Consider the following 26,761-nt stretch of genomic DNA (forward strand, 5'->3'; position numbering starts at 1 on the left):
ATTAAGAGGTTTAATTATGTGGGAGTTTGGCCAATATAGTGTGTCTAACATCTAGCGCTGCCCATGGCCGAGATGCCCCCTTCACTTACACAGCATGGTGGGAAGCCAGCAGCGTGCATGGCACATGGCTAGACATAATGTGGAGGGGGCCTGGGGTTCCCCAGCATACTGCCCCTGAGCCCCCTGAATTCTCTTTGCACACAGAAGGCAATGTTGGCGCTCAACTGGATCTTGGTGCAGCTGCTGGGAGAGGAACAGAAGATTCTTGCTTCTTTAGGACAGAGGCTAAAACCCTGTGGCAAACAACCATGTACATTGCTACTTCTCAGACCAGTGGTAGCTCCTGACACTATGACTTCATGTGGAGGGAATCAAAATGTGCAATCATGTTGGGGATGCCAGTTGCTGTTGTCTCAGTAGCTAGCCATGCCACTATCGGTGGAAGCCCTGGAATCTGCATGGAGGAATCTGCTCTGGTAAGGTAGGTACCCACCATGGTAAGGGCAAGGATTGCCCAGAGAGCGTTATTGTATGCTGAGCGTTCTGGCTTCCTCCCTGCTCCCGCTCTGCAGCAGCCATTCCTGCCCCATTGAGGAGGTTAGGCAATGTATTTATAGCACCAAACCTAGCTGGTTTTGCCGGTAGGGTAAGTTGTCCTCATCCATGGCTTCTGTGAGGAAGGAGACCTTCTGGGTCTGTGTGTAAGGAAGGTCCAGAATGGGTTTTGATAATAAAGCCATCGCTTTTTCCCCTCAGTTTTTATTAAACTTAACCACAATGTTTATAGTCTTTCATAAATTGGTGTAATTAGTGACAAGACAGGTAATGTAAACAGGATTGTTCTTGCATGGTCACATTCATACATGCCAAAACTAATAACCTCACCCTCGCCTTTAACAAAATGTATATTATCCATTTCTATTTTTTCATTTTAACAAGGAGCCTCAAAGGGGAGCACATTAAACCTTGAATGGTGTAAAGGGAGAGGGCACGAATATTTCTGGAAGTGACAAATATGACACTAGAATGCAATTTGGGCTAATTTATCGATGCAAAATCTCACCAATTATTATGCTTCCCTCTGGAACTTAAAATCTTAGATCACAGCTGTGTGAAAAATGCATTGTTAATTAGTTGTCCATTAGTCTTCATATTCTAGGGCTTATTCAAATTTAGGATAATTCGCTTTATGCAAATCAAATTATTTAACTTCCATTTATATTCTCAATTAACACCTGGAGCCTTAAGATTGATCCCTGTGAAACTTGGCTGTAAGCACATCGTATATTAAGGGCTAGAATTTGCCTGACAGTTGTACAGATGAGCAGGCTGCCTCCCACTGTGTGCCTCCTTCCTGAGGCTCAGGAACAAGTATTGTCTCTGCTTTGGAAGCACCAGGATTGCTCTCTAGGGTGAAGCCACTGCAATGGGGGCAGGGCCATGGATCATAAAACATGGGGCAGCAGGTGTAGTCCCCGTACCTCCTGGAGCTGTGGGCAGATTGTGTCTCCTGCACTGCCTCCCTTGCTGACTGCTAATCACAGTCTAGCCCTAAAAGAAGAGCATATTGACACTGAGGCTAGTTTGAAGTGAGAGGTGTACAGATCAAATGCAAGGATATTTTCCCACACCAGAGCTTCTATTTGGTCCACATTAACAAAGAGGAAGTTACATAAACAGCAAAATCCTCCCTGATTTTTAAGGGCTGCGTTTACAATACACACCTGTATATTGATGGTATAGGCTGTGTGCAGCTCTCTACTACTACACATATAAAATGTTCATTGTATGGCCAGAGTTTGTCTTCATAAAGTCCACAGTGAGGAGGATCAGGAATAAGTCCGTTATTACCTAATTATATGAAAACTTCTAAATGTTTGGAAGCAGGACTTTATAACAAAGACAACAACTTGAAGGTAAGAGTTAGCCGCCATGCCTCCTTGGCTGCACCAGATCTCATAAGCCAGGCAGGGTCTGTACTTGAAGGAGAGTTGCGGAAAGTGATATTAATGATTCAGTAAATGACACCCTTCCTTCTGAGTGTGTGTGTGTGTATACTTTCTTCAAATCATGGCTTGTCTCATTTAAAGATCAATTTCAGGCCAGCCCTTACTTTGCCTTGCAGATTAGCAGTAGGTGCACCCCAGTCCTTGAGCCCCTTTGAAGTATTCCCGTGGAGTGTCCAGCCCCTTTATCCAATGAACACTCACAATCATACCGTGTCTGCTGTCCCCATGGGAACAGTGTACCCTACGGCATGTGTGAGTCCGCTCAGGATCAGCTCCTTCTCCAATAGCACAGCAATGAGATGTATTTATAATGAAAACAACAAGTTGATTATCCAAGATTTAAGATTCAAGAGATAATGAATAAGAATAGTGCAAGCAAAAGGATTATAGATAAAAGAAAATCATAGCATGATACCTAGAGACTAAACTTAATAATCTAACCTTCTATCTCAAGAAGTTTGTCTCACCACAAGTAAGGCAGGACCTACCACTGCAATGCAGTACATATGCAGCCTCCTTTGTACGGCAGATTTGCATGCTGGCTGTACATCATTTCTGAACAGTTGGAAGTTGATAGGGAATAACTTAGATTTACTGCAGTTCCAGAAACACAAACATAGATTTTGATACCTCTACAAAATGGCCAGTTTGAACCTGGGTGGGAAATCAAACCACAGGTCTTCTCCAGTTGTCTATCAGTTGAGAGAGAGAGAAATGCTATGCAGGTGATGTTCAGTGGTTCCAAAACTGCTGGTTAAGATAGTCTAATAACTGCTTGGCCATGGGCTGTCTTGCCATAATTAGGCAAAGTTTTGTCCTCTACCTACATAAAAAATCAACCTGAAGTTCAACAGCAAAATGCAATTCTTAATTAAATTTGAAAATAAATATTTAATCACCTCTGTCGTGTATTAATCTAGTCAGCAGCTCTCTTTCCAATCTGGGCTCTTTTTAAAGAGCATCTTCCTTTTTAATTACACTTGTCCTCCTAAAGTGGCTTTGAAAGAGCTGCTTCTTGCCAGCAACACAAAAGCTTGTCATTTTACAGACATGTTTGCGAAAGCTGGCAAAATAAATTTGCTCTCATTTGGTCTTCATTTAATTTAAGGAGGCAAGCTCTTACGCAGCACTTTTCATCCAGAGATTCCCAACGTGCTCTACAATAGAGGGGAAAAATAGCATTATCATCATTTTACAAATGGGGAAACTGAGGCACACAGTGGCGATGTGACCAGCCCCACGTTACCCAGCAGGCCAGTGCCAAAGCTGGGCATAGACCCCAAGCCTCTTAAGTCCCACGTCCACTGGGCCACTCTGTCCCTGCCTTCTCTCTCTCTCCCTTTTTTACTTGGACAGGTGGTACATTAAGTGCCAACCTCACAGAGAAACAATCCGTCGGTAGGCACTTCTCAGCACCCAGGAAATGGATGGCAGTTGCACGATGAAATACATTCTCTAACTATTGAGCCTGTGCCTGAGGCTGTTCCCCAGGCCACTGGAATTCGAAGAGTAACTGCAGAGCTGAGCCCATTGTCATCTTTCTGCCCACGCAATCAGTGTTTCTCTGGATTCCCATTATTATTACAGACTCTATTCACTATGCCAGGTTGACTAGCCTCCATCAGAGTGTAGGGGGCAGGGACATGGCAGCTCCGAAGAGGGTAAGATATTTGTCTTAATGGCAACAAAATTCAAAGTCTCACAAAACGTGCATGGTGTTCTCATGAACACAAGTGCAGTCCAGATTCACTAAAATGGCAATGCATTGTCAGCGTGTTGAAAAACATCTCAGCTGCTTTTCTGAACAACAGGTGACTGTATCTTGCACCTGGGGAAAGCCCATTGAGCCAAATTCTGCTCTCACACGGTGTATATCCATGTAGAGCCGGCAGAATTTAGCCCAGTGTGTTTATGGGGACCAAGACCAGGCAAACTTCATGCTCCAAGCTTGGTTATCGTCTCACTTCCACCAGTGCCAATCGGGAGTATGTCCATGGAAGTCAAAAAAGCTATAATGGTGTAATACTACCAGTGCAAGGACCAGATCCATCTCCCAGTGTTCAACAGGACTGACTCCCATGGAGGCAGGAGCAGGCCCTAAGTGAGGAGAGACTCAAGCCCTGCATGGGGGTTTGAATTGTCTCAGGTCCCTTTTATTTTATTCCAGGGGATACAGGTTTATCATCTTGCAAATCCCACTGCCTCAGAGCACCAATAATATTTTACTTGTAAATCCTAGCTAGCAAAGACCTACTTGCCTGCCGTTGCAGAAGACCAACAGAGAAATTGAAGTAACAGCCGTGTTAGTCTGTATTTGCAAAAAGAAAAGGAGTACAGCTCACTTTGCTGTAGCTCACGAAAACTTATACTCAAATAAATTGGTTAGTCTCTAAGGTGCCACAAGTACTCCTTTTCTTTTTAGAGAAATTGAACAAGACCATTTTTGTCCTTGTGAAAATATTACCCTGATAATGCTGCCAGCATCAGTGTCATCTTGGATTAGCTGCTGTGTAAATTCTGGCTGCTTGAGTCAGACCTTCAGTATGCAGGACCAGGATTTTTAGTATATTTCAGTAGTGGGCGATGAGGGCTGTTCGCAAATCTGGGTTTATTTCCCTCATTTTTGCCAGGCTCCTTCCCTTCCCTTCCCTTCAGTCTCTCTTGTCTCTTTGTCAGGCTCCCTCTCTTCATATTCTGAGTTTCCTGTTCTGTACCAAGAACCCATGTTGTTAAATTACATTTTGGTGAAAGCCAGCATGCATGGCTGAGAGATGTAAACCAATTTTCTTATGTAAATTACATGAACGTTGAATACAAACTGGGTATAACTGATTTATGATGGTGCAGAAAGGGTGATGTCTGCTTCAGTGCCATCCCATGCAGCCTGGATTACAGAATTATGGACCAATACGGGTGAGGACTGGAGCCTAAAATGACAGATAATTGCTGCAATACTGCAGATGACTTTTCGTATTATTTCACATCAGAGGAGGTTTTTTGAAGATCTATTCTTTGGAAATTTAATTTTACCAGCTTGCTTCCCAGGGTGACCAGCTGTCTCTATTTTATAGGGTCAGTCCCGATTTTTGGGTCTTTTTCTTATATAGGCTCCTATTACTCCCCACCTCCTCCCCACTCCCAATTTTTCACATTTGCTGTCTGATCACCCTATGCTTCCCTGACTTTACAAACTGCTCAGCAAAGTCGTCAGCAGGAAATGGTTTGCAACAGAATATCCAGAATTAATCTAAAAAATACAGTGGACCAAATTCATCCCTGATGTACTCCTTTAATGGTGCTACAGTAGGGTGGATTTAGACTATCAAGTTTGCCTTCTGTTAGGCTGCTGTTATGAGCTTAAGTACAAGCTTCTTAATTATCCACTCACTTTTTACATGAACTAAATATTTGAATTAAATGCACCCAGAGTTAATTCAGACAGCTAATAAATCATGGACAAATATATCAGGCTTCTTCTCTTCCATTTCTTCTACTTCTCCCTCACTAGTATCTTTCCAGCTTCTAAAATGTGGATCAGCTGCTTCCTAGACGTCTTAGCCAAAAGTTAACATATGTGGCATGATTCTCAGCTTCCCTGTGCCTTTTACAATCATTTCCACCTGTGTAAGGTAGATGTCAGATACTGCTAAATCAGTCTGGTAACAATTTTTACCCACTCTACAGTCAATTGACCAGATTCTAACCTGATATGAATCAGAATAGCACCAATAAAGGGAATGTCAATTTCTACCAGTTGAAGTTCTGGTGTACTTTGCACTGATGTAAATCACTACATAAGGGGAAAGACAATAATGAATTGGGCCCCTGATCTGCTGTACCCAGTCCAAAAAAAATTCACAAAGGCAAGTCAGTAAAAGAACTGGTCCGGCATGTAGAGATGAATCTGAAAATCAGCCAATGTAAAAATGAGAGAGCCAATAAAGGTTAGCATAGGCCCTTGCTCAGTGCAGATTTCCCAATTGTAGATATATTAATTTTTAGATGAGGGGAAATCCACTTAACACTATTTGTATCTTCTTTAACTTCACCATCTAAATGTTTTGCCATTTTATGTGTCTAGACCTGGTCCTGGATCATAGGCACCAACTTTGTGGGTTCTCCAGCCCTGAAGCACACATGGAAAAAAAATTAGCGGGTGTGTAGCACCCACCAGCAGCCAGCTCCTCTCTTTCCCCCTAGCACCTCCCGCTCACTGCAACCAGCTGTTCTGCGGCATGTAGAAGATGCTGGGAGGGAGGGGAAGTAGTGGGGATGAGACGTGCTCACGGGAGTGAGCAGAAAAAGGTGGGACAAGAGCAAAGCCTTGTGGGAAGGAGTGAAGTGTGGCAGGGCACCCCTGTGCAAAGGGAAAAGTCGGTGTCTGTGTCCTGGACTCTGCTCTGGCTTGTTGACTGGTCTGGCTGGGCAAGGAGACTGCGACAATAGCCTAATTAACAGTACAAACCCGATTCATTCCCAAAGCACCATCCATCCTGTGCACTGAATGAGGAAGGGGTCCTGTGAAAAAATAGCATGTGATCATATAATTAAAGACTATATTATAGTGCAAATGCACAAGGGTGCCAAATTAAGGTTCCACGGGCAACCTTAATACTGGCGTTTCCTAACTTCTGAGTGCTTGACTTGTCAAAAACTTCATGTTCTTTTAGTGTAGGTCTTTTGTATGGAATTTATACATAATGTTTGAATAGACCTAATTACGGTCTATTCATAACCACAAAATAATAATAATTAATAATAAAAGTTTTGCTGTCTGATATTATCTAGACAATATCCTAGTATCCCCTGGAGTTCAATCCTGTACGGGTAGTAAAAGCTGACCTGATTTGTGTCATTGCCATTGTTCTCAGCTAGGTTAAGTACTCTATGTTAATAGAGTCACGATACGTTATACAATCATATGGTGTTACAGAGCTACTGTGATTTGCTGAATATGCCTGTGTGGCTGAAAGATCTGCATATGTGTATCTTCGCTATGAGATCACTCCCTTTTTTATGTTGGAGCAATTTTCTTTGGTTGTAAGCACCAAATCTTTGGCTCAGGCAGACCTGTTCAAAGCTTACAGGTCAGGTAATGTTTGAATTGCATTATGATTTTTATTATTGTATTGACAGGGCTACCTCAGAAATTAGCTATGCCAAAGGACTGGAAAAGCTGGCTAACAAGCTTACCAAAGCTTTGGACAAGATGAAGCTGAAGTAAGTAACATCTACCAAATTCAAAAATGAGATGGAGTGTAAATGAAAAGAGTACAGCATAGGCTCTTCCTCTTCTTTAATCTTCACATTCTTAAACAGTGATTTCTTTTTTTAGTATGTATAAAACATCCAACAGTATGCAAAGGAATGAAAACCATCTGAGCACAACACACCAGTCACTCTTAATTGTATGGGGGTGTAATTACCAAAAATCTCAGTTCCAATAGCCAGGATGGCTAAAATAGCAAGTTAAATTCTTTTCACATCTGACATCCAGCTGGTATATACAAACTCCTAGCACTTTGCTGTGTGATTAAGTGCACACAATACACTAATTCTTAATAGCCAATATTATGTTAGCTGACCAACATTCCTTAGACTTGTAGTATATTTCCAATATCCAAAAAGTCAATACAACACTTTTCAAAAAACTGCTTCCCAACTTCTAGACTGCAGTGGAGGACGGTATAGGACAACTCCAAAAGGCACTGATCACCAGCTAAACAGCTAGCAGGAGCTCAGCACCATTCTGGGTTTGGCCCTAGGTGTTTAATAAGAGAAAGGGATCTGGAGATGAAGATCCTATGTAATAATTAGGGTTGAACTGGCATAAAAAAAATTAATCACATGTCAACCAAATTCTTTGACCACTTCTAGAATCAAACTTGAATCAGCTCCTGTGTGTCTGTAGCCCTGGCCCCTAGTGGATGGAATCAGAACTGCTCGATGGTGTCCCGAGTCATCCTGCAAAAGCTAATGAAGGTTTCAGAGTAACAGCCATGTTAGTCTGTCTTTGCAAAAAGAAAAGGAGTACTTGTGGCACCTTAGAGACTAACCAATTTATTTGAGCATGAGCTTTCGTGAGCTACAGCTCACTTCATCGGATGCATACCGTGGAAACTACAGCAGACTTTATATACACATTATATACAATATTGTTTCATATTCTCTGTGTGTATATAAAGTCTGCTGCAGTTTCCACGGTATGCATCCGATGAAGTGAGCTGTAGCTCACGAAAGCTCATGCTCAAATAAATTGGTTAGTCTCTAAGGTGCCACAAGTCCTCCTTTTCTTTTTGCGAATACAGACTAACACGGCTGCTACTCTGAAACCCATAAAATTCATCGTCATAGACCACATGGGGAGGGAACAGATCTCCGGTATTTGTTATGTCAGAGCGACAACTCCACTGCAGTTGAGACTGCCTTTCTGTGTAAAACTAGACAGGCCTAAGTGCTCTAAAATCCACCCGCATGCTCAGATTGCCTTGACATTTGGTGTGTCTTGTGGGGTGTGAGCTATTCTCTTTCAGCTGAGAACATCTTATTGAGATGAATGGGACACTTAACGCCTTTCTGAGCCTTCTGTGCTCTCTCTAGTTCATACAATCTTATAACGGAACGCCAGCTCTGGTCTAGTTAAGGTTGGGAAGCCTGTCCTGTTTCAAGGATGGGTGCTGCTAAGCACTCTAAAATCTGTATGCTTACACGGATTGTCTTGAAATTTGCTATGCCTTATGGAGTACAGGGTAGGGATAGTGATCCAAAGGTGGGGTCATTTGATGCAAGGCAGTCTTGAGATACGGTCCTCAGGAAAACCCCCCAGCAACTTTGAAGATTCTAGCAACTTTGAAGTTTGACGCCCACCTTGGGCAGAAATCTGAGAATGAACTGTAAAGTTTTGGGGAAAATCTGCCTCTGTCAATATATTTTATTTTGGAGAAATGTAAACTGCGTACAGCAGAATATTCAGAAGACACGGAAACTATTTTTGAAAAGAAAATACATTACACGTGAATGCTCACTGGGAGGGGAGGAGTAATGGGGGGCAGTAGATGATAATAGCGGAAGAGGAGTTTGGGTCTGCAGTGAGGGATGGGGTTCGTATGGGAATGGGTGATGGGGAGGAAAGATGGGTTGGAGGGCTCAGGTAAGGGGGAGGGGTAGAGATTAGGGGGAATGGGAGGGGAGAAGACAGGAGGGGTTGGAGAATGAGGGGTAGCAGAGGACACTTGGGGGCTTAGGACCGGGGAAGGCTGTCAGTCCTAAATTCTACCCTTCCATGTATGTGCTGGGATCTGGGGGAGCCCTACCCCCCTGTAGGGATCTGAAGCCTGCTCCTTGCCCACTGTATGTTCTGGGATCTGGGGGCCCTCTGCTCCTTTTGGAGTGTCTGAATCTCTCTCCCTACTCCTCTACGGCAGCTGGGACCCAAAGTTGGGGGGAATGAAGGTAACACTAATTTAACAGAAAATGAATATTTCAGGCACACATTCCCCTTGTGTGGAGTGGACATGCCAGTTCGGAGGTGGGGCAGACTCTGGCGGCTTGTCTACACTGGCACTTTACAGCACTGCAGCTGTCTCGCTCAGGGGTGTGAAAAAACACCCCCCCTGAGCACTGCAAGTTTCAGCTCTGTAACGTGCCGGTATAGACAGTGCACCAGCGCTGGGAGCTATGCCCCTCGTGGAGATGGTTTTTTCGAGCTCTCTCCTAGCGCTGTGCCACACCTGCACAAGACACAGTAAAGGCAGAATGAGAGTATGCATGTAATGGCCATTGCAGGGCATCGCTCAAAGCGGAGCGGGCTACAGAGTGCAGGGTAGTGCAACTCTGAGGCTACAGAAGTGGTGGATGTGGCTCTGTTCCCATTCTTCAGCCTACCAATTGCTCTCCCACCACCCTCATTCCCCAGTGCAGTTCCTCTGTGCCAAGCCCTATACTAGTGTTTGACTCAGGTGACATGATTTTCACTTATTGCATTGCCAAAAGTGGCTAGTAAGCAAAGACACACGGGGTTCAATGTGCGGATTTGTCTCCAAGGGAAATGGTATTTGTTGCTTGCGTCGCTTTTTAGTGTTTTTGTAAGGGCTGCAACCTTCTCCAAAATACCAAAGATGTGAGAGAACATACAGGATTTCTGGTCACAACAGACAATAAAGTGGTATCAGTTACAACTTCTTCATCAGTGCAGGAAGATTTGTGGAGAGGGCAGGAATTGAAAGCATAATTCCTGTGAGATCTAGAAACGTCAAGCAAGCTCTGCAGCCGTTCTGCTTGGCAATTTCAGGACTGTCTGTTGGCACTCTACACCTGACTCTTTTTTATTGGTGTGTTTGTCTGTAGGCCAAGAGGAAATGAATGCGGTTTACCAAGGAACGTGAAGCACTCTTCCGTTGTGTAGAAAACACCAAGCAATTTGCTGCAGGGAAGAAGCAGCAGAAGGTAACTCCTCTGTAGAGCCAACTGTGTACATAAATCTGTGCAATGGATGTACTTAGAGCATCCATGGCTACATAAGAAAAGAAAATCAGGCACTACTTTTGCTTCATATGTACCTCTCTGTCATCTCAAAGAGGATTCAATTTGTTTTGTATTTGTTTTGTAAAGTACCCGTTTTTAAAGCATACTCCAAGCTAGGCCACTCAAAATTAAATAATTAATTTAAAAAAAAATATGCTTCACAAAAGACTCAGGTCCATACCCTCAATTGGGATGGGAATAATTTGGCAGCAAAGCTGCTTTAAAACAGGCCTAGTGGCCAGTGTTGACAAACTGTCAGACTATTAGAAATTCCAATGGGAATAGGTGTCCGGAACCGAAAGGTTATAGCTTTGTGCTGGTGCATGGCAGCCACAAACTGCAACTGGCTAGCAGCAAAAGTTAAACTGACTAGTCTGTTTCTGTTGTCCAAAGAGAGACAATGTGGTCTGGTGGATAGGTACTGGACTGCTGGGTTCTGTTCTCGGTTCTGACACTGATCTCTTGTTTGGCCTTGGTCACATCACTTTACCTCTCAGGGACTGTTTCCCCTCCAACCTTTATCTATTTTTTTTAAAACAAAGCCCAAACCCCTTCCCCAACTAGAGTTTTGACCCTGAAATGGGAGATATGCCAGAGACTCTACGAAGAACACTAGGGCTTTCACTATCACTATTGATTTGAAGTGGACGGCTCTTAGATACCACTGTGATGGGCGAGAGTATAAAATCCTTAGGCAGATTTTGTGCAGTGCCTAGTACAATGCGGCCTCGGTCTGGGTGGGTCCCTGTAAATTCTTTTAGTCTACAAAGAATAATAAGATGAGACAATAATCACTGCCCCAAACTAATCAAGAGTAAAGAATAACAAAGGTGAAAAGTGAGCTAGGTTTTAAAATTCTTTCAGTTGTAGGAATAAAAGGTATTATTTGTGAAACAGATATTCTTTCTTTAATTATGTGACTTTTAACTAGACCCAACTTTTACATAGTTCTAGAACTCTGTGAGAACAAGACCTGTACCAAGAAATAAACAAAAGAAGGTGAAAGCCAATTAAAAGCAATCAGAACAGCTGCAGCTGAGAGTCTCCCAAGCTAATGATGGACTCCCACTGTGTCTTTCACAAAAGATGCCTTTCTAGTAAACAGTAACCTGGACTATTCAAGGCCCCCTCAATGCAACATCCCGTTGGATTCTTTTCTTTAGCCACAGAAATGAGCACATTAAAAGGAGAAGAGATTAATTTAGGGATGATATCAAAGGAATAAGTTCAACCACTTAACCAAAGTTTTCCCTATAATTTAGATTTGCAATTAGAGGTAAAACTGCATTTCAAATCCAGGAGAGGGCAAAAGAATGGGTTTATGCCTTAACAGCAAACTTCCTCCTCTCCTTAAAATGTGCCTTCCACTGGCCTGTCAGACTCTCAACTGCCAACATGTGAATTGTTAACAAACTGATCAGAGCAATAAAATCACTAAGGATACAAATAATTTGTTCAAGCACCATTAGGAAATGTTTCTTCCAAGGTTAAGTTCCCTGTGTTAGAAAAGAGTGAAAAGCAGACAGAATATAGATAGAAATGCTTTAAGTAAATAGGCGATTTATAACTTCAGACTGCTGTCCATGCGCTAATTAGTCCCTACATGAGGTAGGTAGGAAGGTAGATAAACATTATTGTCATCATTTCTACAGGTGGATAAAATGTGACACGGAAAGGCTGAGTTGACCAAGACCACACTAAGAGCAGCAGCTATGCCAAGATAAGAATTTAGGTGTTTCTGCCTCCCACACTTGTTTTCAGTTCTCTAAACCTCAGCTTCTTCTCCTGTATTTGGTGATCACTTGTGTCCATGGCCTGAGTATCTTCTAGCTAGATATGACTCTGATATTATGTAATTTTGTAGTCTAGGTAGCACGGGTCCTGCTTTAGGTTTCACCTGCGTACATATCCTGGTAATCACTGAAGCTGGCAGAATTACACCTGTCAAGAGATCAGAATCAGGCTCACGGTTTATGTCTTAAGTGAATGAAGGAAATAGAATATTATATTCATGTGCAAAATCTCTTTTGTGTTTGCCTTAATATTTATGATTATAAATATACGTTTATATTTTTACCTTAGTTGCTCAGAAGGCTAGAAAAATCAGCAACAAAAATGACAAAGGAAGATGAAGATTATTTTCAAAAAAATATATCTGGCTACGAAACTAGACTGACTTGGGAGACAGCTTTAGAAAATAGCTATCAAGCAAGTAATTTTGTTTCCTTTCTGTTGTGGTTCTGTCTCTATCTGAGATTTTTCCAAAGACTGTGAGCCTGATTCTGATCTCATGCCAGTTTCACACCAGTGTAAATCCATTTACTTCAATACAGATACTCCTAATTTAATATCATACACTCTCATAACGCTAGTCAATGGGAAATAGGAGGATAAGTCTTTAGCTTACAATTATGGGCTAATTAAGTGGAGATAATCTTGGAGCCTATTGTCAATTATCCGATTGTATGTGTGAATTGACATATGCACTTGGTTCCCCATCAGAAACTCAAGGGAACAGAAATAAAAGTTGGCATGGAAAGGGAGGCAGCCCGTTGAATTCACTCTGCTGTATCCCGTCTAGGGTAGTTATTCTTGTTTTAACATTAAACACATCACAGATTGACCTCTGGTGGAGAGTTCAGTCTGTGTGCTAGACTATAAAATATTAGGTGAACTGAGCTATGGCAGTGTTCAAGGGCACCTTCTCTGCTTACGCAGAACCTGAATCTGTGTAGAAGAAATTTCCTCATTGATTCTCCATATGAAGCTGGCAGTGGTAGCAGGAAGGGAGAGGTGCACGCTAGCAGTGATGCAGCTTATTGTGGAAGATTGTAAAGCCGCCAAAACTAATACTGAGTATGGGAGGCAGGACTTTGGCAGTGCAAGCCAAACTTGTCCTATTGATTGACACTACCTTTGCACTTTATACTTTTATCTTTAAAAGTCTTTTCCATGGCAAATGATCTAAACTGCTGTCTACCCTCTGTTTGCTGTTTTAGAGTGAGTGTCTTCTCTGTGTTGTTTGTGTGAAGCTGAGTGCATTGGAGTAGCACAAATATAGCACTTTTCATTTTTGGAATGCTTTAGACACATAGAACTAACTTCATCCCTGGCGGATCCCCACTGTAGACACTATGCTGAGTTACACTACAGATGAATTTGGCCGCTTGACTAATTAATTCTCAAAAAACTAGTGTGAGATACAATAAGTACATATCATGATCGAACCCCTCCAACTCATTATCGTTATCGCTATTTTACAAATGGGGAAACTGAGGCAGGGAGGTTAAGTGACTTGCTTCCAGTCACAAAGCAGTGGGTGCCAGAGACACTGCTTGAGAGTTCATAGCTCCTAGACCTGTGCTCAGGCCATTGGACTACAGCTCTGTACACTACTGGCTGTCTACTAAAATGACTTTTCTTGTAGCTTAGTTTACAGTTTGACCAAAAAGGTAATCAGAAATAAGTGTTCATTAAATGTGCTATGGATTCCCCCTCTGCACAACTGAATTAGCCATAAACTTATGCCAACCTCTTTTCACAAGTAGACATAGATCACTTTAATTATTACTCTCAAATCTAATTAAAGCCTGTTAAACATTACCCTGGCCAGTGAGAGATACAGTATTTATTACATACTCAGAATTGTTCCAGACCATTCAGTGTTTTTCATAAGAACACAAGAATCACCATACTGGGTCAGGCCAATGGTCCATCTAATCCAGTATCCTGTTTTCTGACAGTGGTCAATGCCAGATCTTCAGAGGGAATGAGCAGAACAGAGCAATTATCAAGTGACCCATTCCCTGTGGTCCAGTCCCAGCATCTGGCCATCAGAGGTTTAGGGACCACCTGAGCATGGGGCTGCACCCTGGACCATCTTGGCAAATAGCCATTGATGGACCTATGCTTCATGAATTTATCTAATTCTTTTTTGAACCCAGTTATACTTTTGGCCTTCACAATGTCCCCTGGTAACGAGTTCCCCTGGTTGACTGAGTGTGTGTGAAGAAGTACTTCCTTTAGTCCGAGCTGTGGAACACTCCCAGTTGTCAGGGTCCTAGAGCTTAGGCTCCAGCTCGAGCCCAAATGTGTACACAGCAGTTAAACAGCTCCTTAGCCCAAGCCCCATGAACCCGAGTCACAGGCCAGTCACGGGTTTTTAAGAGCAGTGTAGGCATACCCTATAGGCAGCTCTTAGAATGTCCCTGCATCAGAAAGAATGGCATTTGAGACACCAGGCCACCCGGTAACCAGAGGATTGCAGCTAGGATGCTGGGAACTGAGCGTCATAGACTGATGTTCAGTGTTAACTGAGGGGCAGGCATAAGACTGCAGAGGAATATGGATCATGCAGTCTCATAACGAGCAAGCAGCTTCTGGCTTATGATTAGCTTTGGCAAAGCTATGCTGACAGTAGTACCAAACATGGTGATGTTAGTGTATTGGGATGCTGGTGAACTTTAATGGGAGTTGCATGTGTACAGAAAGGAGATGGTCCTTGGTGGCTCAAAACTAAAAGCTTACAAAATACTGTTATCATAGCTGGAGGGAGGACTTGGTGGTCTCAGATCTGGAGTTCAAACTTCTAGGGTCAAATTAGACCTGGCTGTAAGGAGGCACAAATCCATTGAAGTCAGTGGCATTGTGTCTACTTACATCATGAGTTAACTTTTGCCCTTAGGCACCCTGGACTTAGAGGTTTAAATTCCAGTACAGTCTATTCATCCCTTCTCCTTTCTGAGGAAGATCAATGAGACCTGGGTGTATGTGTGTATGTGCATGTGAGTGAGATCAGCCTATCAAATCTGAGATGCTGTATATGGACATTAAATACCCCCATGGCATTTTTCATAGGAGTAAAGGGTTTGCCCTAAGGCCACAACTTTCCCCATTGCTTTTTTGCACAATGCTGCCAGTATTTTTTGTCCTCCAGCCTGGAAATGACTGCATTATCAGTGGGGCTCTGTGTAAAGGTGGAAGGCACTTTGGAACAAAAGGAGCTATATAGATTTAAGGTGCAGGGGAAGAATGGCTCCTGAAGCAGCTGTACCAAAGATCTGATCTGTTCTATCAACAGAACATTTAATCTTTGGTTGGTTGTCCCTAAGGTGTGGTCACTGATTTGTTTGCTGCCACTGACTGCTGGCATCCTTTTTTCAGAGTATTCTAGACCTGGAGAAGGAAAGATTGCAGCTTCTGTGCAATATCCTAAATACTTATAACCAGCACCTTTCCCATTTTGGACAAAACTTGATCGCAGTAGGTAGTTCCTAAGATTTTTAGTTTCCTGTATAAATTCCCTGACACTGTTGCAGTTCCTGATTCTGAACTGGTGTCCCATCCTCTGCCATTATTCTCGTGTCACACACAGATTCATAGTGCCGTAAGCCAGGTGGATGCTGAAAAGGACATTCAGACTTTACTGGAAGAAATGTCAGTGTTCTCTCCTGAAACCAAATCTGAGTTCTTATTAATGGATTGTTATGTAAGTACAGAGCAAAGAAGGAAGCTTTGCTTGTGATCTATTATTCTGTTGTTACCATCTGTTCTTTCTTTCATTCCAGTACCCTGAATGCTAGCATAAAGAAAACTAGATTGAAAATTAGAAGTAAAAGTGCAAGTGTAAACCCCAAAAGCTGAGCACTTTATTAACAATTCTGTTCATAAGCTGGACCCTTAAAACCAGATAAAATGTAGCAAGTGATTTTTTCAAAATTGTTTCATAAAGGGTTAATCTAATTAACATTGCTGCAGTTACTTGCAGACATGAATTAGGAGAATGAAGGTCTCTGGGGACGTATATTTAGGGGCCACAAATAAGGATGAGGAATGAAGTTTTCACAAGATAATATATTGTGCCCCTGTGCCTGTGTAACTCAATGTGATATCGCAGCACAATAGCAACACCCACTGATGCTGCAATATTATCATTCTCAGTTCAGTTCAGTAGGATTTAATTGACATGACAAGCTATGCAAGTTCTGCCCAAGTTTGAAAAAGAGACAAACCCCCTAGGTATCTGTCAAAGGTGGTACAGTCCACCCTGGGCATGGCTTCACACTCTGGGGTCTTACCCTATGTCCCTTTGTCACTAGTGCCCATTTCTGATCTGTGATGCTGTCTCTGCCATCTCCTTTCTCCCAGGTCAGGCAGTTTTCCCTCATTTCTTTTTTGATGAGAAGTCTTTTTTGATTGCGGCTCCTCCGTAAGGCTGCTGCGTCATGGCACTGACACCCGGGCATCATGCAGCGACGCTGCAGTTCAACAGGATGACACAATGAAATGTTTGCTGCTGCTGGTTTTTACTGGTATTACAGCAGTGCCAAGCCAAGTTGGGGCTCCACTGTGCCATGCTCCGCACAGACATATACTAGGGCTGCCTCTGCCCTCAAGGGAAGGCTTGACAAAGAATTTAATACTACATGAATTTAATATAATGGGAGGCCAAACCCCCTGGTTAACTTATCCCTAGCTATATGTGTGCATCTCTGTGCATAGTGAGGAGAATTAGTCAGACATCGTAATGACACTGTTACTGTCACTTGTCACATATTCCCTTGAACTTCATATAGAATAGATGAATTCTGGCAATGCAAGCAACGCAGTTTGCTCTAGCAGTTTGCCAGGCAAAGAGTTTGCTACATACGCTGGAAAGTTTAGTCTGTCATGAGAACATTCCTTTATGCTGGGATTGCTATCATGCATATGCAAGCTAAACAGAGGGGGAGCAGATCTCAAAATAATAGCCTGCATAATGGCATGTTGAAATGCTTGTTTATATATTAAATCCCTGAGCTTCCCTACTCCGGGTGCTGGAAAATGTTTGCCAATAAATCCCAAAGGAATTCTGGACATTCCATACCTAGTGGGTAGAACAAGAGGAGCCCTCCAGTACTGAGGATCCTGGCCCATGTTAAGGCTGAGAAGATGCCCTAAGTGGGCAGCTGAAATCTGCTGTCTGTTGTGCCCTACCCATTGCCTCCTGAGGATATTTTGCAATACTTACTCTAATAATTATCTATGCTACAGGTTAGTAGTGAGGCCAAATTCATATTTGTAAAGTGTTTCTAGATCGCTAATGAAAAACTCTATATAAATGCAAAATATTATTACTGTTGTGTTTGGCTACACTGAATTCATATTGTTTGAATTAGTCATATAGTCATTCCTCTTTCCTTCAAATTATCTTAAAATGTGAACTTGGAAAGGGGTATTAAGGAACAGCCCATAGTATGAAAGTCACTCTTATAATGTATTTGGGGCCCCCTTTAGAACTGGGGTGAGCACTTGAAGCTCCCATTACCTTTGCCTTTGACGCTGGGAGTGCTCACCTCCACTCAGGATCAGGCCCTGAACTTCAAGTAGATGCAGCCGCGTATTCCATGTATGTGTGAGTGCGCCCAACACACTAGAGCCGGAGAACTTTGCCTAGCCATACCTATTGGGACGGTGTTCACATCTTTTGGCCTTAGCCCTTCCCCTGGCCATATAAGGGTGGCACCATCCCAACCCCCCATCAGCTTCTTCTCACTGTCCATGGCTGGAGTAGGAGCTCTGTATGGTGTTCGTTCACTTCATATATTCTGTCTTAGTTACTAGAGACTTGTTTCTTATATACAGTTGTAGTTGTGTCTTAGGATTCCCGGGCCACTTTGCACTCCTTGAGAGTTTATACTTAAATGATACAGAGACACCACTATCACTGTCAGCAGTAGCAACAGCAATACCATCTGCAGCACTTCTCCAGCCAGATCTCCTTTCCTGTGAGGCAACCGGATTACCCCAGGAAGGATCATAGATCCCAGAGGCAGAGATCCTCTGCTTCTGGATTCAGCCAGCTGGCCCGCCCTCGCCCAGCATCTGGCAGGAGCCCATTTTAACTTCTGTGTCCAGAGCAGTGATCCAGTTGTGACCTCTCCAGCTCTGTCCCCCCTATTCAGGGACAGGCTAGCTCATTTTTAGTGGTTGGGACTCGATTGCCATGGACAACAGGATCCGAAACACCATTAGATCAGGTTATACTATACAGCTTCTCTCCATCCTTTCTTCCCACTCTCCTACCCTGTCCCTCTTCAGGGACCCCTCTCACGAGACATTGCTCCTCAAGCGTGTTCAGTCCCTACTAGCTTTGGGAGCTGTAGAGGAGGTTCTCCTGCTGCATCAGAGTCAGGGATTCTGCTTCTGGTATTTTCTGGTTTCCAATCCCAAGGCAGGGGTTGAAACCTATTCTCAGCCTTTGCAACCTCAACAAATACATCAGATACACAAGATTCTGGATGGTCGCTCTAGCAACTCTCCGCCCTGTGTTAAATCCCGAGGGCTGGTTTGCTGCCCTGGAGCTTCAGGACACTTATCTTCATGTAGTAATTCTCCCAAACCACAGAGGGTTTCTTCAGTTTGTTGTGGCGGACCAGCACCATCAGTACACCATGCTCCCCTTTGGTCTCTCTTCGGCTCCTCGGGTTTTTTACCAAATTCATGACTGTGGTAGCAGCGTACCTCAGAAAGAAGAGACTTCATATCTTCTCATATCTGGATGGTGAGTTACTGAGAGGCAAGTCCAGAGAAGAAGTCCTCTCTCATGCTACGCTTACTCAATCATCTGGGTCTCATCCTGAACAGCGGGAAGTCGGCTTTGGTCCCAATTCAAAGAATTGAGTGCATTGAGGCCCTGACAGACTCTGTGATTTTGACAGCATTTCTGCCGACTGACTGATTCACCACCTTTGTCTGGAGCTGCAGTCTCAGCCCTTAACCACAGCCCAAGTATGTTTAAAGTTGTTAGGTCATAAATCTGCCTGCACACAAGTAGTCCAATTTGCCAAGCTGTGCCTACAGCCTCTTCAGATGTGGCTGAACTCAGTCTATTGTCTGAATCGCCATCCCTTGGACAGTCAGGTCTGACGTCCCCTGATCTTGGACTCTTTATGGCAGTGGACAGTGCAGATCTGACATCAAGCATCCTACAGTCCATTTTTTAACTAAGAGGCATCCCAACGATTGACCTGTTTGCCACCAGAGACCAGAAGAAATGCTGGCTGTTTTGCTCCCATAGGGAGCCTCAATCCAGGGCTCCCTGACTGATGCTTTTCACTTAAGCTGGGAATTGACGCTTCTCTTTGGGTTTCCTCCTTTTCCAATCATCCCACAGGTCATTCTCAAGCTGAAATTGGACCAGGCCAAACTCATTCTCATTACCGCAGCCTGGCTGAGACAATGCTGATTCTCTGACCTCCTTGTGTTATCAATCTGACCTCCCACATCCCTTCCTCTTCATCCTGACCTCCTGACTCAGCATTATGGTCAAGTTTTCCACCCAACACTCAGCTCCCTGCATGTCTGTGTGGATGCTGCATGGTACACACTTTGGAAGAGCAGCCCTGCAGTCTTTGTTTAAACAGACTCCTCCTGCGGGTACCACTTGTGAGTCACCTACATGAATACATGGCTGCATCTACTCAAAGAAGAAAATGCAGTTCTGTATTGTAACTGAAGGGCTAAAATCCATATGCTGTTTATGTTACAACCTGATATACAGACTGTGTCAGCTCTTTTTACAAGCCCAAAATCCAGAGTTTGGTCAAGAAGACAGAGGCCTAGCAAATAGTGAACAATATTAGCTAAGAAGCAGAACAAACAAAGGACAACCTTGTTTTTTTGCTAAGATAAGCTTGGTCAGCAAGAAGCCAGGTGGAAATTATAATTGGGGGCTTTATCTCAAAGTTGAGAACAGACCATGGGAATAAAAGGGGCCCTGTTTCTTCTGTAGAAGAGGTGTCTTCCTACACGCCAGCATTGAGTTTATAGAAGAGGCTCAAACGTATCAGTATGAGATATGATATCCTCCCTCTCACAGATGTGCACCTCTCCTCTAAGCCATTGTCATACCTGCCTTAGAAACACAAATGAATAATTAAAAGACAATCTTTATTGCTATATACTTTTCATTTGTCCTTTTAACTCCTAGGTGTGAAGGAATTGACCAGGGTCCGGGCAGTGCCACCCTGATATGGCTGGGGAGGAGCTAAGGCCTCGAGATGAGAACACCACCCCTCCAGGTACTGCTAGGCAAAGTTCTCCAGCTCCAGTGAACTGGGCGCATGCACACCTACATGGAATACATGTCTGCATCACATCTCAAAGAACAACTGTTACAGTAAGTAACCATGTTTTAGTCCTCCTAGATGGACTTCTGAACCTGTGCTGACCCCACCAACTTGAAGGATTGAGGCCTCAGTTAGCCCTCTTTGGATATTCTTGAAAATGTTCTGCTGTGCTTCCTTGCTATAAAACTTGGTTTTCACACACAAGATATTTCAGGGGAAATTCTGGTAAGTGATCGTCCGGAAATAAAATCAGGCATCCAGAACTGACTGATCACTGTAGAGACTCTATCAGACATAGTTCCAAAGCGAACTCATGGCCATCAACAGTTTGCTGTTCAGATTAGTTATCTTGTTATATCATAAACCTGCAAGTTTGTACACACAGCATTTCAGTTAAACCTGGCATCTTTCTTGTACCTAATTTACTGGGCCAACCCCCTCAACAAACTGAAGCTTCTTTGGGTGGCAGTCTCCTAACATCAAGTATTACTGAGACCTCCTTCTTTGTTCTGAACTTGCGCTTGTTTCTCTTCATAAAATTCAATCCCAGCATCCCCAGTGAAGGTTTTAATAGGGGTCTTATTTCTACAATGTGGTGGTTCCTGTGTCATCTGAGCTGCACATCCAAATGTTTTCTGTAAAGGAGGAAGATTTTACAAATGGAATGGATAAAGCAAGACAAAAAGCTTCAATCAAAGCAAAAGTGCTGCGATTGCAGAAGGATCTAAACAAGGCAGCACAGGAAAAAGAAGGTTCTTGTCTGTTGCTATTGCACTGAATGTCTTAATGGATTGTATTAAATTATGGGCCCCATCACAGTGCCTCATGTAAGGGGAATTGCAAGTGGTAAATGAGAATCCTCCATGCGCACTTTGGGTGTAACACAGAGAGAGTGTCTTTTTTTTATTCCAAAACATAGATAGTAAGCAAGTGAAAGTGAACAAAAACACAGGACAGCAACAGACTATGTCACTGCAATCTTAACTTTGGAGCCACTAGTTCATCTTTATATTGGGTACCAAAAAAAATCGCTTTAAAAGTTTTATGCTGCTATTGCGTGTGCACACACACACACAAAATCTTGGGGCTGTCTCGGGGTTGAATTGGTTCCAGCACAAATTAAAGTAACCACAGGTCTGCTCTAAAGTTGCTGCCATGGCTCCAAATGCCCTTTTGGGCAGCCAGGGATCACCGGAGCACACCAGTATTCCAGCCATCTCCCCTTTCCATTGGGAACATTGTACACACTGAATGCTGCCTGGACACCCTGACCAAACTTCCCAAGCTGAGCCCAGGCTGGTCCTATCAACAGCCCCAGTTCTGGGAACAATAGCACATAGCTACATCTGAGACCATTTACAAAAGGACAACAAAAATAGCAAATGGCTAGACAGACTGATTTGAAAGAAAAGATCAAAAGTTAAAGTGTGGCTATAGGATTATTGGGGTTGGTAGAGAGTAAGTCTACGAGTGTCAGAAAAGTTTACATATGAAGGAGGGAGAAAATATTGAGAGTGGAACACAATGGCATATAAATGGGAGTAATAGGATGAGATTAAGGAATGGGAAATTTTAGGGTGAATATGACAGTAACAGGGTAAAGTATTAGCCAATGTGGACTAGATGACCCAAGAAGTCCTTCACATGCCTGTCAGTTTCTTTGATACTTTTCAGGTCTGGAGCAGATGCTTAAAACATACACAGAGACCCCCTGATTTTCAGATGTAAAGAACCAGAAAGACACGGCTGTGCTCCTGGAGCAGGTACATTCTTATTTTAAATGTAGCATTTTTACTGACTACAGCACTTCATTTTGAAAACCTGGCTATGTCTAGGTTTGACTCGATGCTAATTTAGGCTCCAGTTTTAGTTATAAATTCTTGACCGAACCAACTGGTGTTTAGTGTAAGAGTACCAGAGTCCAAGAATTAGAGATCTGAATAATGAGTATCCAGAATTAAAGCCAATGTTTGACAGATGAATGAAATAGGAGAGAAAGGAAGAGGAAAGACACTTTTCAATAGCTCAGAGTAAGAGTAGACCTGTACAACCAATTGAGAGGGTGATTTTCTCTCTTAGAAAAAAGCTGCCTTTGATATTTTCATCAAGATACCTTGTAATATGAGGTCACTTCATTAATATTTACTGTAACCACTTGCCTGCAGACAAGTCTAAAAACAAGCCTTTTGCGAGCAAACAGCTGCAAACTATCCACAGTACTTGCAGAACTAGAGCAGAAGCGTAAGCCCACACATCCCTGGAGCGACTGTATCTCCAACTGGAAAGAGAGGGTAAAGCAGTTAATGTAATCAGTGTCATGACCACTTTTCTACTACTTTGCATAGCATGTACTTTAACCCTTCTACAGGCGATTTCTCGTTCTATGCTTGGTGCAGCAGAAGTTGATGTACTATCTGTTATCATTTTCAGTAAAAGTCTATTCCATTTTCCTTTCTATATCACTGACCTGATGTAGCTCAGATTATTAACAACAATTTTCTGGGCTTGCCCTTGCCAGTAGAGCTAGCCAAAGTGTTCTGATTTTATCTGAGCCAGCTAAATGTTTATTAGTAATACTGCAGCACCAAGGCTTCAGTCCCTAAGTCTGTCCCAGGCATTGCAGACAGACCGTATGTCTGGGGTGGACTCTCACTGAAGGCAAAGAGGCCCTGTACAGGCACAGAAGTCCACCACCACAGATCAGATGTCAGGGGCAGGCCTAATGGGGGTCTTCCTGTGGGCTTCTGTGTTAGAAATATTAGAAGCTTTTAGCTAAATGTTAGAACTCAGACTGTAGTACAGTGGCAGAAACCACAGAACGCTATGGGGTTGCAAATAACTCAATCTATTTCTAAAATGTTTCTTGTGCTTTATGAAAATCTCTAAAGGAACTTAACCTATCAAGATGGGCACAAAAGGCTGTAGGTGATAAATAATAAGAAAGTGCTCTCATTATTTCCTTAATATTTATTTTTTAAATATCACCAACAGGACTGTGCACATAGTTCTGTCCTCATCTCTTGCTGTGTTAAAATGAAACGATTTGAGCGCACCTCAAGCAGAGGGGCTGCCAGTGGGCCGGGGAATAACTCAAGATTTCTGCCAGGTAACTCCACACTTGATTCTTGGGTCAGCACATAGGATTCTAGTTCTCCACTGCCAAATGGGATTAAATCACCATTCTGACTTGATATTACTTTACATTCACTTTGCACATGCGTAAGTGACTAGAAAAGCGTAAGGTAGTAAAAGGTCTTCTACTCTTGGACACAAATGAAGCACAGGATATGCATTCAGAACGGGTACTTTCAGCTGAAGCACTGTGGTGAACGGCATATCACAAATGACAGTGTCCACATCACTGGGCACCTCCAGTACTCCATATTTGTGTACTCAAGTGGCATTGTTAGCTAAGTTAACATGCATTTTAAATGGCCACAGTGGTTTAAAATTTTTAAAAATAATTACATTTCCTTATGCATATTACTGCTAACAGTTTAGGACCTGATGCTACCAACACTTACCATTGTGCATAACACTTACTAAAAGAGTAGTTCTATTGAGTGGATCACCACTCCCACAGCAAAACATGGAGGAAAACTCTGCAGGAAATCCTCGCAGAATTCCTACCCACGTCATTCTATTGGGATGGATGGGATGTGTCCCCTCTGGAGTAGGCAGTGGGCCCAGTCCGGAAACCTCACAATCACAGGGGTTCCTTGCAGAGGCCATATGTTTCCATTGCAGTTGTACCCTTTGCAGGAGTTTGGGTGGGTGGAAGGAGAGGGCAAGTATAAGGCTGTGGAAGACATTGAACTCCCCTTCTGTAGGAGAGAGACAGGTGAATGTCAGGACATGATCCCTTTTCCCCATGTGCTAAGAACGGCAGTGTTTGCAGGATGAGGCCCTTAGCTCTTAAAAACAAAGATTTTGTAAACGTAATTTAACTTTTCAGCATTTATGCTGTTATTTTAAATTACACATGTTGCTCAACATGGACAGAGAAAATACAGCTTCACAGTCTGGTTCTCTGTCATAATGCTGCAATAGTTAATTTAAAAAATTACCAGTGTGTACGTGTAAATTGACATAAGTCAATTCACCTTAATTAAGTCAGTAAATATTTCAATTGATTTAGTTTTGTAAAACACTTTTTAAAGAGACCTGATTTTAGGGCCTAAATCAGCCAACACAATGTCTTTTAATGATCTGTGTTAAGACAATTGGTATGTGCCAAAAGGAATCACTGCCCAATTAGGTTTTCTGGGAACTGTATTACAGATAAATTATGCTAAAGATAATATATGTGTGTGGATTTAACAATGGGCAACTTGTAGTCCTTTATTATAGTAATGCCAAATTCCTAGCCACAGACATATCAGTATAGGGATAGCCTTTGGTCATGCTAGTGTCCTACAATAATCCAAAAAAGTTTGCTATCGTGGTTAACGGATCAGAAATTCCAGTCTTCTGCCAGAAGAGTCTTCCAGAAGTCAGAGGGTAGTATGGGAAAAGGGGAGGGATGGAGGAACCTCCTCTCTAGGCCCAGTGCACTCTGTTCACCTTGTTAGAGGGTTCACAGTTCTGTGGGGTCCCACAATAGTTTGAACCTAATCTAACTTCCATCAACATTGATTAGGAGTCTGATCAGATCCTCATTTGGGTTTCACTTACCTGGACGCTCCACAACCTAATCTTCCAGCTTTAACTGAGATAACTGAAATAGTTCTCAGAATGTTCTCTCAGCTATAACCATGTTCCAAAAATTAGGTTTGTGCCTTTTCACTATCAAAACAGATAATAGTTTCCACATGCATACATTTAATGACATGCTAGTTATTAAGAGCCAGATTTTTAAGAGATATTGAGATGCCTAATAATGCGGACAGGGCCCCAGTTGGATATTCAGAAGTGCCTAGACACCTATAACGAATTAAAATCGATAGGAAAATCCCACTAGGTGCCTGTCTGCATGTGTAAGTAAGTACCTAAATACCTTTGGCCATAGGCCTATAAAATTGAACTTTAAGAAACTATTATTACACAAGATCTCTTTATTTCATCGTGCTTTACTTGTGCTGTTAGTGATTGTATTCTAATGATTTTTTACACAACCAGGGGACAGCAATCCAGCAAATGGGATCTGCAAGACTTTGTATGACTATCAAGCTAAAAGCGATGACGAGCTAAGTTTGCAAAAAGGTAATTAACATCTTCCTGTTTTTTCCAAACGTTATTTCAGCTGAAACGCTAGTTTGAGGAATGAGACTGAATGCAATGGAGAATAGGGCCATGATATAATGCTGTAGTAAGCATGGTTTGTCATCCAGTTTTAATTCCGTCTTAAACTAGCCACCAGAGACATTTAAACTTAATTAGACTGTGCTATAAAGGAGGCAGGGGAAGAGAGAAGTATTAAACAAGGGTTAATGCAGAAATGGCACAATACACATGTATAAATCCAGTTGAATTAATAAAAATACATTATCATCATTCACCAGAAGGATAATAATGGATGGTGGTATGGGACCCTTAAGGAGAGAAACGGTCTCTTTCCTGCTACATATGTGGAAGAGTTCCCTATTTCCACAGATGAAACATCCTCAGAAGCATAAGAAAATAATTAAGATCACTGAGGTGCCTAAAGATCATATTTCTTTAAATTGTTCAGTTTGTTAAATAATCAAGGTCTTTTCCTTGCCAATGTGATACATATCAGAAGTGAAATCTGCCCAGTGTTGCTTGAGTTTGCCTTCAGTCTTTTGTTGAACCAAGCGTACTGGCACATTTCTCTCCACTGATGGTAGAGCCGGAGTGTGATTGTTTCTATTATTGTAACCTTTATTAAAAAACAAACAAACAAAGTGATTGCTACTTTACTCTTGGGCTAAGTTTTTGAATGAATAGAAATACCTCTATTAATGTGGTACCCTGATTCTTTTGGAAGCTTTTAAATGCAGGAGTCAAATCCTTTGAGGGTAAATTTAGCATAGCCTATTGCAGTAGTTCTCAAAGCCGGTCCGCCGCTTGTTCAGGGAAAGCCCCTGGTGTGCTGGACCAGTTTCCTTACCTGCTGCATCCGCAGGTTCAGTTGATCGCGGCTCCCACTGGCCGCAGTTT

At 42.6% G+C, this 26,761-nt stretch overlaps 1 protein-coding gene across 1 annotated transcript; it reads left to right on the forward strand.

Annotated features, from left to right (window-relative positions):
- The first annotated feature begins 386 nt into the window (after positions 1-386).
- NOSTRIN (nitric oxide synthase trafficking) lies at positions 387-26,522 on the forward strand. The gene is given in 13 exon segments (XM_073306888.1): positions 387-481; positions 7,146-7,229; positions 7,345-7,417; positions 10,356-10,454; positions 12,615-12,740; positions 15,696-15,783; positions 15,884-16,020; positions 21,285-21,393; positions 22,316-22,404; positions 22,807-22,932; positions 23,633-23,747; positions 25,760-25,846; positions 26,123-26,522. Coding segments are annotated over 13 exon segments (1,362 nt in total). The 3' UTR covers positions 26,257-26,522.
- The last annotated feature ends 239 nt before the right edge of the window (positions 26,523-26,761 follow it).

Source organism: Lepidochelys kempii, chromosome 11 (assembly GCF_965140265.1).
Source record: "Lepidochelys kempii isolate rLepKem1 chromosome 11, rLepKem1.hap2, whole genome shotgun sequence".
Lineage (NCBI taxonomy): Eukaryota > Metazoa > Chordata > Testudines > Cheloniidae > Lepidochelys > Lepidochelys kempii.